General features: G+C 41.3%; 1 protein-coding gene across 2 annotated transcripts in view; it reads left to right on the forward strand.

Moving 5' to 3' along the window:
- AMPD2 (adenosine monophosphate deaminase 2) overlaps positions 1–17,072 on the forward strand; it is a 66,521-nt gene that overhangs the window by 30,055 nt on the left and 19,394 nt on the right. For both annotated transcript variants that reach the window (XM_081323178.1, XM_081323177.1), the window contains exons 2-6: positions 6,696–6,829; positions 8,950–9,080; positions 10,850–10,918; positions 12,566–12,677; positions 15,434–15,620. In XM_081323178.1, the coding sequence (XP_081179304.1) occupies positions 6,800–6,829; positions 8,950–9,080; positions 10,850–10,918; positions 12,566–12,677; positions 15,434–15,620 (529 nt within the window). In that variant the 5' untranslated portion in view covers positions 6,696–6,799. The remainder of the gene's footprint in view (positions 1–6,695; positions 6,830–8,949; positions 9,081–10,849; positions 10,919–12,565; positions 12,678–15,433; positions 15,621–17,072) is intronic.

Here is a 17,072-nt window from a genome sequence, read left to right on the forward strand (position 1 = left end):
TAAGACATCTAACCTCTGTTTAATAGTGCCCATTCTGAGAATTTGGGGTGCTGAGGTTGATACATTCAATTTTGGGCTCCAATTGGAGAGGGTTATTTTCCTTTGAAGGACTGTAGGTAACATCAGCGGGGATATTTTGGTAGCGTGGAAAAATGGTGCTGAGGAAGCTGTTGAAAGAGAAATGCACATCTCTACATGGGTGTGATATTGTGGTGCATAGTGTATTCTGTGACCCATAGAGTTGTGGTTGGGACTCGTAATTTGTTTCTTATGTGTTGAGTCCCCCTGCCTTCCATTCAATCCCTTTCCTTTGACCTCCACGTAGTTTACTTTACTTTATTTTAGGAACATTGAGATCCATATTCATTCTATGGCATGAAAAGCTACAACAGAAGGAGATGCAGTCAATGCTGGTGGTTCTCTGTTTTTTGCTACTTACTCGGCCCCTCATTGTGCAGAGGGGGTTGGAGAAAGGAATTACCATACTCTTGGCCATCTCTCTGTAGATTTCTCCAGCGCCACCGAAACCCACCCCTGCCTGTGCCTCGAGCTAGGAGTGGCTGTTCTGTTGCAGCAGCAGCAGCAGAGAGGAAAGGTCTGATCTGCAGGCAGTAGCTCTCATTAAAGAATGAAGGCCTGAGGTTTGAAAGCACAACAGAATGGACTTTGGGAGCAAAGCTTTCTTGGGATGTTGTCCCTGAAGCCCAGGATAAGGCTGGCTGATTTCTCCTGAGGTTTTTCTCTTGGCCTTTGCAGTCCATATAGGAAGGAGGGTGGTTTTGCCAGGTTTTTTTTTAAACAGAACAAAGGATGTTTGTTCGTTCAGTGTCTGGAAGACAGCTAAGATACTAATTTCCAAACTGACGTATTAGTTGTGTACTAGCAGGATAGGATTTGGGGCTTTTGAGTCTTGGCTGTGAAGGCTTTCCCCAGACTGCAAAGTGTACTATATTGAAAATGATAAAAAAATATGCCTGTTTTGCTTGCCTAGCACCTTCAGTAGCATTCTCTTGTCCTTAACACTGCAAGAAGATCTATAGGAAATTCTACTACTAACCCAGTGTTTCTCAACCTAAGCAGCTTTAGGATATGTGAACTATGACTCTCAAAATGACTTGACTGGGAAATTCTGAGGGTTGATGTCCAGACAACTTAAAAGTTGCTGAAGTTGAAAAATGTCTTAACCAAACATGGCAGAAATTAGAACTTTCTACTTTGAGAGAAGCTGTAATGGTTTTCCCCATTATAATTTGGATGGCCAAATCCTGCAAAAAGTCCCTTTCCATACCTGGTTGCAAATCTTTTTATTTCACTGCTGGCATTTCCCAAGCATAGCCAAGGGAAACTCAGGTACAAAGTGCCAGTTTTGTGTATGTGTTTCAGTAAACACTGAACTCATTGGATGATTTCCCCCCCCCCCCTGCATTTGATTATCAGCCTTGGTATATTTGGGATAAGATGGCAACAAAATAACTATGGCGTGGATTTCCATTGTGGAGAAGACTGTGAAATCCCTTAGAATTTCAGGAGTAGGCAACCTTGGCTCTTTTATGACTCGTGGACTTCAACTCCCAGAATTCCTGGGCTGGCTCAGGAATTCTGGAAGTTGAAGTCCACAAGTCATAAAAGAGCCAAGGTTGCCTACCCCTGGCTTAGATCATTCACTATTATCTGAGGCTAGTCCATTTCTTTTAGTTTCCTATACCTGGGGAGGGGAATAGCGGTGACTTGCCTAACACTCACGGGGCTCTGTTGAACAGGTGAGGCTTATGCATTTTATGCTATCTACAAAAATAGTGCATGATCATATAGTGAAAGAAATGAGATTCTTTCATGTGGAAGAACTATGTGGAAGGCTCTTTTCATTATTAGGAGGGGGATTTCCAGATTACATAACATGGAAAGGTTAAAAATCTGGGGCTTTCTGTCTGGTGTCTGAGTGCTGCAGCCAACAGAGGAAGTTGGTTATTAAGATGGTTTTCAAATGTTGACAGGCTCATGGAGAGAGAGATATTCATTGGCAACTGTCATTTGATTTTGGAGCTTATTTTATTTCTAATGATGGGTCCTTAGGGACAGATGGGAAAAATCTGATCTGGGTAGAGATAGCACTTCTTTTGGGACCAACAGAAGAGATTATAAGTAGCTCAGGGTTGAACTGTGGAGTCCTTGTGCTCTCTGAACTTGGTTGTTTATTTATGCTCCTTCAAAAAATCAAAATGCCTTTAGAAAATAAAATGCCGTCAGAAAATATAGTGCATCCAGAAAATCAAAGACCTAAAAACTGAGGAAGATGAAATTATGGTTTCATCCAAAGTAACAGCACTCTTTATGTCTAGTGAAAGAACTAGTACTAGTGAAAGAATCCATAGCAACAGTACTACACAACATACATAAGCCAATACACTAAGGTTGAAATACCCAAAATCATGGTCCTCATTAACCTGTGCCTCAGTAAAGGTAAAGGTTCCCCCGCACTTGCGTGCTAGTCGTTTCCGACTCTAGGGGCCGGTGCTCATCTCCGTTTCAAAGCCGAAGAGCCAGCACTTGTCCAAGGACGTCTCCGTGTTCATGTGGCCGGCATGACTAGACGCCAAAGGCGCACGGAACGCTGTTACCTTCCCACCTTAGTGGTCCCTATTTTTCTACTTGCATTTTTATGTGCTTTCGAACTGCTAGGTTGGCAGAAGCTGGGACGAGTAACAGGCGCTCACTCTGCTACGCGGCACTCGGGATTCGACCCGCCAAACTGCCGACCTTCTGATCAACAAGCTCAGCGTCCTAACCCACTGAGCCACCGCGTCCCAACTGTGCCTCAGTACTTTCAGTTAAATGGACAAAAAATTAGAAGAACACCTATGTGACCACCACTCTCAGCATCTAGAAACTATAGCCCTGCCATACGTACAACCAAAAGTATAAATTCAGTATGTAGATGACAGCTAAACACCATGATAAAGATGGAACAATTAAAGAAGACACATGAAAACAATCAGCAATAGCCTCAAGGGAATAAAATTCACAAGGGAAGAAAAAAAGCTAATAACACACTACCCTTCTTATCCTCATCATCGGAAAAACATGACAGCAAATTAGAAAAAAAAATCTATTGGAAAACAACCCACACTAACCAAGTTCTCCATTACCAAAGTAACAACCCAAAGAGGAGCTGTGAGAACATTATTCAAATGAATATAAATGCATCGTGGCAACCCAGAATGCCAGAAAAAGGAAACAGACTTCCAGCTTTATCAAAAAATAGCTGATCACTTAGTTCACTAAAGCACTACCAACATAGGCATGTAAAGAAAAACACTACCACACATCAAAAGCATCTGAGCCAGCAGTGTGCTGCAGCTGCCAAAACAGCCAACACAGTGCTAGGCTGCATTAACAGAGGTATAAAATCAAGATCACTCAAAGTGTTAATATCACTTTATAATGCCTTGGTAAGGCCACACTTGGAATACTGCATCCAGTTTTGGCCACCACAATATAAAAAAGATGTTGAGACTGTAGAAAGAGTACAGTGAAGAGCAACAAAGATGATCAGGGGACTGAAGGCTAAAACATAAGGAACGGTTGCTAGAATTGGGTATGTCTTAATGAAGAGGAGGACGAGGGGTGACATGATAGCAGTGTTCCAATATCTCAGGGGCTACCAAAAAGAAGAGGGAGCCAAGCTATTCTCCAAAGTGCCTGAAGGCAGGACAAGAAGCAATAGATGGAAACTAATCAAGGAGAGAAGCAACCTAGAACTAAGGAGAAATTTCCCAACAGAACAATTAATCAGTGGAACAACCTGCCTCCAGAAGCTGTGAATGCTCCAACACTGGAAGTTTTTAAGAAGAGACTGGACAACCATTTCTCTGAAATGGTATGGGTTTCCTGCCTGAGCAGGGGATTGGACTAGATGATCTCCAAGGTTACTTCCAACATCAACATCATCATCATCATCATCATCATCATTATTATTATTATTATTATTATTATTATTATTATTATTATTATTATTATTATTATTATTATTTTATTCATTAAACATGAACCTCAGTCAACTGAACACTCAAATTGACTGGCACTAATGGTTGACACGGGTTGCTGCCAGCGTCCTAGGTATCAACCAGTTATCTCCTTAAAATGTAAGATGTTCTGAGTAGCGCAGTTTTTTGTAGCATTGCTGGAGTTATTGCAGGAAGCTGCAATTTCTTGATGTATTTTGCAAAGTTTTTGGACATAGTTCCCAGTGCCCCGATGACAATGGGTATCACTGTTACACATTTCATCCATAATCGTGCAGTTTCGATGGCCAGGTCACGATATTTCGTAATTTTTTCCAGTTCTTTTTCTTCGACTGGCATCTCCTGGTACAACGATATCAATCAGCTGTACGTTCGGTTCTCTACAACTGCGATATCTGGCGTGTTGTGTTCCAAATGGCGATCTGTCTGTATTCAAAAGTCCCACAAAATCTTCACACTCTCATTCTCAACAATTTTTTCCATCGTATGTTCCCATGACTTTTCGGACATAGGCAAGTCGTATTTTTTATACAATGTCCAGTGGATTAATTTAGCAACTCGGTCATGTCTAGCTTTGTAATCAGTTTGCACAATTTTGCTGCATTCACATATTAGATGTGAAACAGTTTCAACTTTGTCGTTGCAAAGTCGGCAATTTGGATTGTCAGTGGATTTTTGTATTTTCGCTTTCATGGCATTAGTTTGTACTGCTTGTTCTTGAGCAGCCAGTATTAAGCCTTCCATTTCTTTCTTGATGGTTCCCATTTTAAGCCATGTCCATGTCAAGTTGTTATCACATTTTCCTTCAATATTTTTCAAATGCTGTCCATGCAAAATTTGGTTTTCCATCTATTTAATTTGTCATCCAGCCGTTTTCCCTTATATTCTGCCTTTGTTTCTGTTATTTTTATAATGCTCTCTGTTTTCACAGCCTGCAGCAATTTTTCTGTACTTTGATTCACATAGTCATTCAAACTTCATTTTTCTTCTTCTACCGTTTGGTGAATTTGCAATAGTCCTCTGCCCCCTATTTTTCTTGGCAGGTACAATCTGTTGATGTCACTTTGTGGATGAAGCATGGTGCTTATTCAAAAGTTTATGCATTTTCTGATCTAGATTTCCATTTCAGCCAAAGTCCAGTTGATAATTCCAGCTGGGTATCATATCACTGGGACTGCCCATGTATTAATGGCTTTACATGGGCAGTCCCAGTAATACGCTACCCAGCTGGAATTATCAACTGGACTTCAACTGAACAGGAAAACCTAAACCAGATGATGATGATGATGGTGATGATGATGATGATCTCAGAAACAACGAACAGATTATTACAACACATGACATCACATAGTACACAAACCAATAAAAGCCCTCCAAAACATGTTAAGTAAATCAAAAGTCTCCAAGAAGACAAAAACAGAGGTCATCTACAACATGCAGTATAAGAACTCACTCGCAGTCAGAAGACACAGTGAAAACTCCTTGATCATACAATACATAGACAGACTCAGCCATAGTTTGAGGGGGAAACTGTGAGCATCTTAGACCAAGCTAAATCCAAAATGCTAGGGAATTCCTGGGAGTTTGGCATTCAGACTAATCAATCATCAATAGATACCTAGTCAATAAAAATATAAGAAGGAAACAAAAAGACCAGAACATATCTCCAGAAGCATATACACAGATAAGCAGGGATTAACACCAGACTATCAAGCAGAAAACAATACCCTAATCAAGGAACTACCAAACAGACAATCATACCAACACTGGTCCCTTACCAACACTGGCAGGGCAAACTATTATATATAAACAGGGGAAGAACTTCACACTGAGTAGCATGGATGTTGCTCTTTAGTCATGTGATGACGAAACACATGACTCAGAGAACATAAAGGACTCCATTTCTTTTAGGAAGTTATTTCTTATTTTTAACATGGACTCAGTGTGTAACAAGCAAATTTGGCATAGGTTCCTGCATTGAGAAATATGAAGCCAGAAATGAAAAACAAAACCAAGCACGCTTCACACAGATGTTCATATTTGTTTTTAATAGCTACTCATTACTAGTCACACTTGCCTCCTAACCATTTTGAATATTAAAATTGTCATTAGTATCATATGTCTATCACATATGAGACCGGTATGAGTCCCAACAGCATATTTTTCATAGCACAAAGATAGAAATAGTTTTTGGAAACTATTCACAAATAACAAGCTTGTTTCTCTTTTAAGGAGGAGGAGCTGAAGGAACTAATGTTGGACATTTCTAAAATACATTATGGAATGCTCTCCCACCCTGATTCGCATAGTTAGCAGTTCTGAACTGATTTGTAAGGCTAATATGGGAGAACATTGAATTAGTGAACAAAGGGGTATGTGTGATATACGTGATATACCTTCTGTAAGCTAAAGTCACTTTCCTTTAAATGTGCCAACTGGACTGGGATGGTATTTATGGAAAAGTGAATTGTCTTGTAATAACAGTAATTCAGTGAAAATCTGCCGACTTCCAAGATCTACAAATGAGTCTGAATAAACTGAGGTCTAAAACTGCAAGTTTGCCTATGATCTAAGGAGAAAGAGGATGTTATTAATATTTGGCTCGTTCCTCTTGCTTCTCAGACCTAGTAGCTTTTCCTGTCTGCCTGATTCCCATCCTCCTTGCATCCACAGAGATCCACGGAGGAGGGCCACGGTCCCGGCAGTTGCAGCCTGCACGTTCTCTCCCAGGGCCTTCCCACTGCCTGAAGCATTTTCCTGTTGACCTACGGACCTCCATGGATGGCAAGTACAAAGAGCTTGCTGAGGTAGATCTGCTTATTCCTCACCAGTTGTGTGTGCAGTGCACTGTTCACTGTAGAAGAAAGGCTGTAAAATGAACACGTTAAAGTCATGCAATTTTTCTTGGGTTGTTTTCCTTAATATGAAAAAAAGACCATTTGTCATTCTATTTGGAGAAAATTGTTTTGAATCCATGTGGTTCTCTAGCATTTATGGGAGAGAATGGTTGACTGGAGAAAATAGATTTAAAGTCTGTTAGTAAAGAATTGCTCTTGAAGCAACTTAATTTTGGATCCCAGAAATTAAAAGCAGAACAAGGGTTTTTTGTCCATTCACCTTCTACTCCGAACTTCCCAAAGTATGCGCCAGAAGCCAGCCACTGGAGGTGATAACATTGTAATCTAATACAGGTAGTCCTCATTTAACAGCCACTCATTCAGTGAACTTACAATGGTGCTGAATGAATAGTGGTTAAGACTGGTCCTTGTACTTACGGCTGTTACCTGCCTCACAATTACAAAATCTCAGCATCCCACGGTCACATGATTACAATTTGTGAACTTCCCTGCTGGCTTCTGATGAAGGAAAGCTGGCAAGAATTTGCAGGTCATGGCCACATGATGACCTCTTTCAGTGAGCCATGCAGTCATCGCTCAGGACAGACGGCAATTAGGACTATCGGAACTGCCGTCACTAAGCAGCGTGGTCATGTGGGGTTTTTTGACAAGTTGGATAGGCTTCATACACTACACTGTAGTATAGTGTTTCTCAGGCTTCACATCTTGGTGGAGAGAGGGAAATGTTAGCAAATGCTAGCTGAGGAATTCTGGGAGTTAAAGTCCCTTCATCTTTCAAGTTGGGAAGATTGAGAAACACTGTGTTAGGTTATGTAGCTTCTGCCTTACTTTAATAGGAAGCAGGTAAGAGCTTGTTTACTTGGCAGTTCCTTGAGGTTGACAGATCAGTGTGTCTAAAACATCCTGGATAAGGTATGCTCCTGGGTGTGGCCTTGCCTTTATTAATCATTGATGTGTCCTTTGATGACCTGAACAATGAGAAGCAGCAGTTATAAGATTCATCCAACAGCCAACTCTAGAACAATTTTAGATTACTATAATTATGACCTCAATGTAAATTACTGTCCTAATCAAGGGTACATCATGTTATAGTTTTCTAATCCACTGAACTAATCCATAGAACTTTCACTGATGTTGGCAGGAGATTCTAGTCCTGGCAGATTGTCCCAGAACAGCCTTTGATGGACTCCTCAGATGGTTGTTTCTTACGCATAATAGAAATTTGCTTCCCTTATTTATTTATTTAAAACATTTATATACAGGTAGTCCTTGACCGACGATTGGTTGCTTAATGACTGTTCAAAGTTAGGACAGCTCCCCCAAAGTTGACCCAGATTTGAATTCCAACAGCCACCCGCTCCCTTCGATCACGTGACTGCACTTTGGGCATTAAGCAAGTGGTTTAAACTTCCCATAGTCATGTGACCACATTTTACAACCATTTGGCCGAAAACCGGTCTTTACTTCTGGTTTTTGGCAACACTGGCCTATAGCAAACCATTGCTTTATTGAATAGCCATGGCATTTGCTTAACAACCACCAGAAAAAAGATCCTAAAATCAGGTCAGTTATATGGGCGACCTGATTTGTGGTCATCCCAACTAACAACTGTAATGGACAGGTTCCATTATGGTAACCGAAGGACTACCTGTGGCTTCCTGTCTTATACCAAATTCTGGATAGCTCCAAATAAAGAATTAAAACCACATAAAAACCATATTAAAACTATTAAAATCATAAATACTAAAAAAAAACCCACCCTGGTGCCAAGTCAAGCTTCCAACATGCCGTCCCCTCATCCTATCCCAGCACAAGGGTTGGGGCAGGGGGAGCCAAGTCTTCAGTGCTGGTTGGAAGGCTAGGAGGGTAGAGTCCTGAGAAGTGTTTCATAAGGCAGGGGCTGCCACGGAAAAGGCATGTTTTTTGGTTCCTTTAAGGTGGCAATGTTTAAGGGGAGGGACTAGGGGCCTGCCCATCTATCTAACCTCATAGAATGATTAAGTCCTTCATTGAAGTTGCATGCACACTTGTATGGATATTCCAGTAGCACTGTGCTGCTATGCTTGCAGGAGTTGTTTTGTCACTCATTGGCTGAGAGTGAAATGCGCAGTGCTCCCTACGAATTCCCAGAAGACAGCCCCATCGAACAGCTAGAAGAGAGGCGCCAACGGTTGGAGCGGCAGATTAGCCAGGATGTGAAGTAAGTTGCCAATGTTTTTTGGACTTTTCCTAGCTTCTCTCCGAACTCCTTGTGATATTTCAAGAGCAGGATGGAACATTTCACTGGAGTTTTGGGAAAAAGAGAGCAGGATGGTAAGAATATTTGAAACTGGAAAAGATGGGAAGAAATTAAATGGATTTTTTAATCAAACGGATTATTTACAGTCTAAAGCAGGGGTGTCAAACTCGTAACGTCACGTGATGTTTCGCGACGTATCGTGACTTCCCCCATTGCCGGTAATGGGGTGGGCGCGGTTTTAACGTGACGCATCCGGTCTGCGGGGCCGGCAGTTTGACACCCCTGGTCTAGAAAAAGTGTGATAGAGACTTTGGAAATATCCAGGAATGTCATTTCATTGCTTCTACTTCTGCAGTAATAGCAACCATCATGTCAAGAGAAGCATTCATATAGTCATCTGTCAGTGGCACGACTGTGTGTCTATGTGCATATATGTGTGTGGCTGATATTGTTACACTTTGCTTGTCCTGCACACAGTTTTCTTACTGTTAGATTGTCACTGACAAGATTCTTTAGCAACTAGCAACCTTACAGCATGCAGAAAATATCTGGGTTTTATGTACCTCCATCTTGCTGTACTTTCCTATAGTCTCTTAGAGACCAGAACAGGGAGAGGAAACAGCATGGTGGAATAATGGCATATTTGGCCATTAGGAGCCTGCAGATGTTTACTTCTAACCAGAATCTCACTTGTGAAGGGCTGCAAAGTCTCAGAGCTATTTCTTCAGTGGTTCAAGCCAGGGCCTCAATGTGAAGGGGGGACATTGTTTAGGCAGAGGAAATGGAAGGTGCCAGTTGCCTGTTTACCTGCCTGATGCCTGGCAACCAGTGGTGCACTTGTGATTCTCTGAAGAAAGAAGAGGGAATTGCAGAGGTGAGACAGAAGGAAAGATCCATTGGAAGGAAAAAAATTAAGGAGAAGGAAGACAATAGGCAGAACATGGTTTGCTGTAGAGATTAATGCATGTGAGTTCTGTTGAACAGCAAGAAGGCAGTCTACTCACTGGGGGAAAAATTATTCTAGAAGCCCAGTTTTTCCACTACCAAAAATGCCCAGTGGGGGATATTGTGGCAATCTAGGAAAATCAGACTTTTAGAGAAGAAGCACAAATAGAGATCCAGGAAAATAACTTCTTAAGGAGAGTGTAAGACTTCCTTTTATCAGGGCAATATTGGAGATAACGGATTCCTTCTGTTCCAGTGAAAATATTCCCACTGTCCCAAAAGTCTTTGATCTTCAGTTGTAAAGGGGCATTATATGGATCATATGTGTATAATGAGTTTATCCCAGTAAAGAGAAAGCAATTGAGCTATTTACCTACCTATATCTCTTAAAGGCAGACCCTATGAAAGGAGTTTGGGTAGAGGGTTTAGGATTGGTTTGGGAAACAAACTGGCTGACAGTAATCAAAGCAGAGAAAGGAAGGAGAGAAGGAAATTCAAATAAAGGGAAAAGATTATGTGGGAACCAGCAGTGCTTTTCCACTAACCAAACCAGAGCGTAGTCATGATATCTTACATGGACCTCTTACATTCATTCTCTTTTGGACCCCATTGCTAGTATATTACTGTATAGTGTCTGCCATTTCTGATATTGGTTTCTGCATTAATGCCAATGTTTTTCTTTTTCTCCTCATCTTCTTTACCATTTCCTCTTCCTCTTTCTTTCTCCTCTCTCTGACTGTTTGTCCTTTTCTTGGCCTTGGCCTCCACTTCCCATTTGTCCTCAGACTAGAACCTGACATTTTACTCAGAGCCAAACAGGACTTCCTGAAAATTGACAGTGATGCCGACCTACAGTGAGTGCCTGGCCTTAATTCTCTCTGCCCTTGACTCAGGGGTGGGTGCGGGACTTTCCCGCAGGCTGACTCTTCTCCTTATTCCCACCTTGACTGATCCAGAGTGAGTGACCTTCTCTTTTGAAAAGTTCTGCCCCCCTGCATACACTGTATCCCACATGCAATTGTACCACCGCTGGGGATGTTGCTATTAAAATTAATTCCACAAACTGCTAAGAAAACCTTAATCCACATTAAGTGAAGGCATTTTTTCCCAACATGTTGCTGTCCTGTTGTTTTGGGATGATGATGGACTATCTAACGGGCACCAGGCTGGGGAAAGGCTGAGTAACCATATTGGGAGGATTCAGATAAAACCAGAATTCAGAATGGAAGTGGAGTTACTCCCAGAAGTGAATTTGTCCTCCAAGAAAAGTTTGGTATGTTAGAAAAAAGACATCGCTGAAAAGGAAAGGCAGAAGTCAGCTGCCATATTGAAATGCTTATCTGTGTGTGTCACTTAAGCAAACTCTTCTGAGAAAAAAATCCTATTTAAGATTGAAAAATAGGGGAACCATTTTATTTTGGACTACACCAAATATTATTGGGCTAAACCAAACCTCATTTTATTTTTTGCATCTTCGAGTCCCATAAATCTCAACGCCAGTGAGTGGGGAATTCCTCACTTTATACTATTGGTTGCTTTCCCTTGTTCCTTTTCTGAGCTCTGTTTCCCTCCTGTCCTTCTTAAAGCAATTATTTTCAAGGCAGGCATAGTGGATAGAGCTGTTTGTCTCTGTTTTACGTTTTCCTTTCCCCCTCCCTCTTTCATTGTGCATTGGTTGACTGAGCAGCTTGGGTCCTAGTGAACCCAGAAGCTCAGCCAAGTAGGATGTTTCTCATTGTTTTAGGCAGATGATCAGCTCTTTCAGCTTTGCCAGGACAAGTTGTTGCCCTGGGAAATCTATTCTTCTGATACTCTACATCAGGTTTTTTTTCAAACTGTGTTTGGTAGAATTATGGGGTTCTACCAGAACTTCATGGAGAAGAAAGAAAGAAAGAAAGAAAGAAAGAAAGAAAGAAAGAAAGAAAGAAAGAAAGAAAGGAAGGAAGAAAGAAAGAAAGAAAGAAAGAAAGAAAGAAAGAAAGAAAGAAAGAAAGAAAGAAAGAAAGAAAGAAAGAAAGAAAGAAAAGAAAGAAAGAGATTGATTCAAGCACAGTCAATTTTTTTATCACTAGAAGTTTGCCTCCTTTTTATGGGTTCCAGGATTTTTCTTTTAATCTAAGAATTTTTGCAGCCTGAAAATGTTTGAAAACCCCTGCTTAACCAAATGTTTGATTGTTCAATATAGAAATGGGCAGCCAAGCAACTGGTAAATTTGGGGCTCAGGGACATTTTTCCACTAGTTCTGCTGTATGTTGTATGCCCACAGGTCTGAAACTATTTGTTGCCCACTGCTTGTTCCTCACCCCTTTCCATAGTTCACAATGCTGCCATTGGAGGATACGCCTGAAAGTCCCTGTGTTGCCCATGTTTGTGTATTCGATTTTGTATCTTCACATACCTGCTGGAAAAGGGGACTCCTGTAGCCTGACAGAATTGATCAGAGACTATTCCTTATGGTGGTTCCTTCATTCTCCCTCTTTTCCCTCTTCTTCTCCCCCCAGATTATTTAAAGAACAGGGTGAAGATCTAGTAGATCACCTTCCAAAAGAGCGAGATGTATTTTTGGAGAGAGAGTTCCAGAGGGTCGCCATCTCTGGAGAAGAGACATGTGGAGTAAGTCTGTTTGGTTTAGAAATTGTTCTCATTTTCCACAACACATACACATTGATTCTCTTTCAGAGACCCTCCCACAAAGATGGGCAAGTTGACATCCTCCACCTATCTTTGACTACAGCCCCCAAACCTCTGGTCTCCATTATCAATAATCTGATTGTTGCTGATGAAAACATCTGAAAGATACTTAGTTGTCTACTCCTGCTACAGAACATAATGCTGCTGTATTTGGAAATACCCGAGAAACAATTAGTCTCTGATACCCATCTACAACTTGATGCGTGCTACATCAATGACAACTCCCATTACCTTAAGCCACTTTGGTCAAGGCGAGTGGGAGTTAAAATCCAAAATATCTGGAGGATGCTAAATTGGGGAAAGCTGAACTACTGTCCTTGCTCCGAGTTAGGGAGAAAACATAGGTTGAATATAAAGCACGTGGACCACAGGCAACAGGGGGTTTTTTGGTTAAAGTTTCCTATAATGGAGAATTTAATAGGGTAAGGTAGTAAATTAGGTAGACAGATACACTAACCACATTGTACAAGGTTTTCTACATTCCCCAAATATTATATGCATTCCTTGAAAATCACAGAATTCAAAGAGTTTCACATTAGATAGCTACTGGGTGATGTTTCTTCAGAACTGAAGACGCTTCTTGGATGTGAAGCGAAATGTTTTCAAGGAAAATGCCAAGAAAGTCCAGCTACCTTTTGGAAAAGCACCTTTGGGACAAGCAGTAAAATAGAAAAGTTAAGCTCTGTTATTTTTGAGTACTTATTATTTTTTTTAAAAAACTATGTTCTGCTCCCCCACCTGAGTGAAGAGATGCAATTTTTCTCACTTTACAAACGTTGGTGGTTTTTTTAAAAAAACATTTTAAAAGGGGTAGAATCCCTTCAAAGTGCTTATTCACCCTTGTTTTTTTTTAAAAAAACATTCTACTGGCTTTTAATTGTTTTTCCTAGTGGCTGAGGGATGAATTTGAAGAAAGAAAGAAAAAAAATAACCCATACAGCTGCTGCCGCAAAAGCATGTGGTTTTTGTTTTGCATATTCTTCCATGCTGATTTGGGTTGACTTCCAGAGCAATGCAGAAGAAAACTGCTGTTGCTGTTGCTGAGAACTGGAATGTTGTTTGTTTTTACAAAAACCCAAGGTCTTGCAGGGTTCTGGGAAGTAAGTTCCCCAGGAGCTTTGATAGAGTCACTCGTCAGCTGAGCTGCCCTTCAACCAAGTTCAAGTCAGGATGTGTTCTCGGAGGTGCCACATCAGCCAGGGATCTGGGATGCAGCAACCCAAAAGAGGGCATTCTCAGGACTCCAGCTGGGCAAGTCTCCCCTTATTGAGTTATGGCTGGGGCCAAGCTTTTGAAGTTTCCAGGATGATCAGTTTAAGATGTAGCTGTTTATCTATGTTTGGGTTAAACCGATTCCTCTGTGCTGCTCTGGCATTGCTGCCCTACATTTCAGAGGGGGGGAAAGTTTGATAGAACGGCCATTTTGAACAATTATTTTCTAACTTATTCTTGCTTATTTTTCACGCACGTGCTCCAGTGTGGATTGTTTTGTTGATGAAAAGACAGGAGAGAAATTTAAATTTAACAAACAAATACATAAATAAGTAAAGCAAAAGAGAGGGAAGCCAGTGAATCTAGTGAATGAGAGAAACCTCAGCCTCGGAGCCAGCCACAAATGTTGCTATATTTTCCTCAGCTGAGAAGGTGAGCACAGTAAGCAGATCCTTCCCTCTCACAGTTACACTGGAGCAGTTACAGTGGCGATATAAGTGAAAAGTCAGTGTCCACTGACTACCAATATTTATTGGTAGTTCAGAGCCTAATTCTCCCCTGGTCACTTCTATGTGAGCCAGAATCTTGGTGGTCCTGCTGAGGCAACCATGTTGTGAGCAGGGAGATAAGTTTTTCTTTACTACACCAATGCAACAAGCAACGGGGATGGCGGTTGTTCACTGCTACTTGCATAATGAGTTATATAAGTCTTTGTAATGGCTGAACTGGAACTACTAGCTGTTGAATATTCATTCATTCAAGTGCCCAACTCAAGCTATGTGAATCTGAGTGGCATACAAGACAAAAAAGAAAAGTCTTATTCCTTAATATAAAACAACAACTTATTTAAAGCATGAGGGTCCTTGGTGCTCTCTGAGCTTCCTTATTTTCTTGCAGACATTTCATTATCAAAACTAGATAACATCATCAGTGCTAGGGTCATTAAAACATACTAAACAATAAAATGATGAACAGAAAACTTCCTCAAGTCTCCCATTGGAGACTGAAGTCAATTTGCCATAAACCCCTGGGGAAATATGTATGTGTGAACGAGAGTTTTGCTGAACAACCAACTTGACTTGGCTTCTTGCAGACCTGCCAGATATAAAGTTGGCTGCATCGTAACTTTCTCTGCAGACTATTAAGATGTTGTGATAGCTTCAGTTGACTAAACCATGCATATGAGATAAAACATGGATTAAGAATCCTGTGATCTCCAAATGTTGCTTCCTGTAAAGAAAAAGTAGATCACAGAGAACATATTAGAAAGTATTTTGGCAATGTTCCTTAATAGCTGGTTTTCGTGACAGTCACTCTGGTGCAATGCAAAACCTTTGTTGAGGCCTTCTGGTATTCAGACTGCTTCTCTGGTGTTCCTTCTGTTTTTTAGCCTGTGAAACTTTCCACAACGAGGTTTTGACAACCCCCCTCGGTTGAATAAACTGCTTTTCTTTTACCCTATACAGGTGCCTTTCACAGACCTGTTGGATGCTGCTAAAAGTGTGGTCAAAGCATTGTTTATCCGGGAGAAGTACATGGGGCTTTCTCTGCAAAGCTTCTGTAAAACCACAGCACGATTCCTGCAGGATCTTTCAGAAAAACCCTTTGCCCCCAGGATGTACGAGGAGATTCCTGAGACTCCTGTGGCTGCAGGTAAGGATCAAAACTGGGCATGGATTGACAAAAAGCATTTCCCTAATTCTAGTGACAGAGATGGCCAGATGGTAGTTAGAAAAAGAGGCTTCAATAGGATTTTTGGCTGATAGTTTAAACTACGAAGCCTGGCAAATAGTCTGGAAGGAGACGACCTTGAGGCCCAACAACTTCTTTCACAATCAGTGACGGTTGCAATAACAAATCCTGCATTATCTGCTCCTGGGATAGACTAGACTGGACAGCTGCAGGAACTCCACAGTTATCTCTCCATGCTTATGCATTCTGCAAGATTTCTGTAAACTAACAGATTTTTTTATGTGGGGTCTAAGGGAGAGATTTTAAAAAGCATGTAGGAAATTCCAGTTCTATGCTGAAAAAGGCTGATTGCACTTATTTGGTATATGCTGTGTTCTGTATATTCTATTTGGATTTTGCTAATAAAGGAAAAGGAAGTGAACAGGGATAGGATCTTTGTTAACTATGACAGGAGAAACAAAAAGCCTGTAGATTTGATGAGTTGAAACAGGCGTCTCCAATGCATCTCAAGCTATGTCTAAAGCCAATTAGAAACTTACTTCTAAAATTCAAAGAGAAAGAGAAAAAGGCATTCTTTTCAGGAATAACAAAGGAATTTTACGTGTAGTCTACATTTTTCGACTACATCCAAAGCTGCAAGTTTTCTGTGTTTCCATAGAAACTTGCAATCTAAACAGATTTTGAGGTAAATGGGAAGGAGTAACATAATTGGGCTTCCTCAACATTTTGTCTCTTGATGCTTTGGATTACCATCCTCAAATATGGAAAGCTGCCAAGTGAGGGATGGGCAGAGATGTAGCCCAGTACATCTGGGGAGGATTGGGTACTACTTTGCAGTGGCCCCATCACATTCTACATGCAATATAAAGTTAACCTGGTTACTGGTAGTCCTCAGCTGTGACCATTCATTCAGTGACCATTCTAAGTTAAACCAATGCTAGGGGATGATGGTTACGACTGGTCCTTGGAGTTCTGGATATCCCAGTACCACCCGGTCCCACAGTTGTGATATGGATGCTTGGCACTTATGAATGGTTAACACTTATGACTAGTTGCGGTACCCTGTGATCACATGCTCACCATTTTCAATCTTCCTTATCCAGCTTGCCCAGAAAGTCGGTGGGGAAGCTGGCAGGGAAGATCACAAATTGCTGGGATAAGTCTCTTTTACCCATGCAACCTCCCCCAGCCCCCTCCTCGCTTGTACCATACCAGCCAGTTGCAGCCTCTTTGGCCCTTGCCCTGCTTCCGTTGCACCTCCCCAACCTTCCCCATGCCTCTCCCACATCTCCTCACACCCTCCCTGACCCTTGCTGGGTTTTTCTGCACAACCCCTTGCATTCTCACACAGCCTCCCCAACCTATATCGCATCTCTCATACACTCTCATACTCCCTCCCCAACCCTTCCCCCC

The sequence above is a fragment of the Vipera berus genome (genome assembly GCF_964194415.1).
Source record: "Vipera berus genome assembly, chromosome: 3".
NCBI classification, from domain to species: Eukaryota; Metazoa; Chordata; class Lepidosauria; order Squamata; family Viperidae; genus Vipera; species Vipera berus.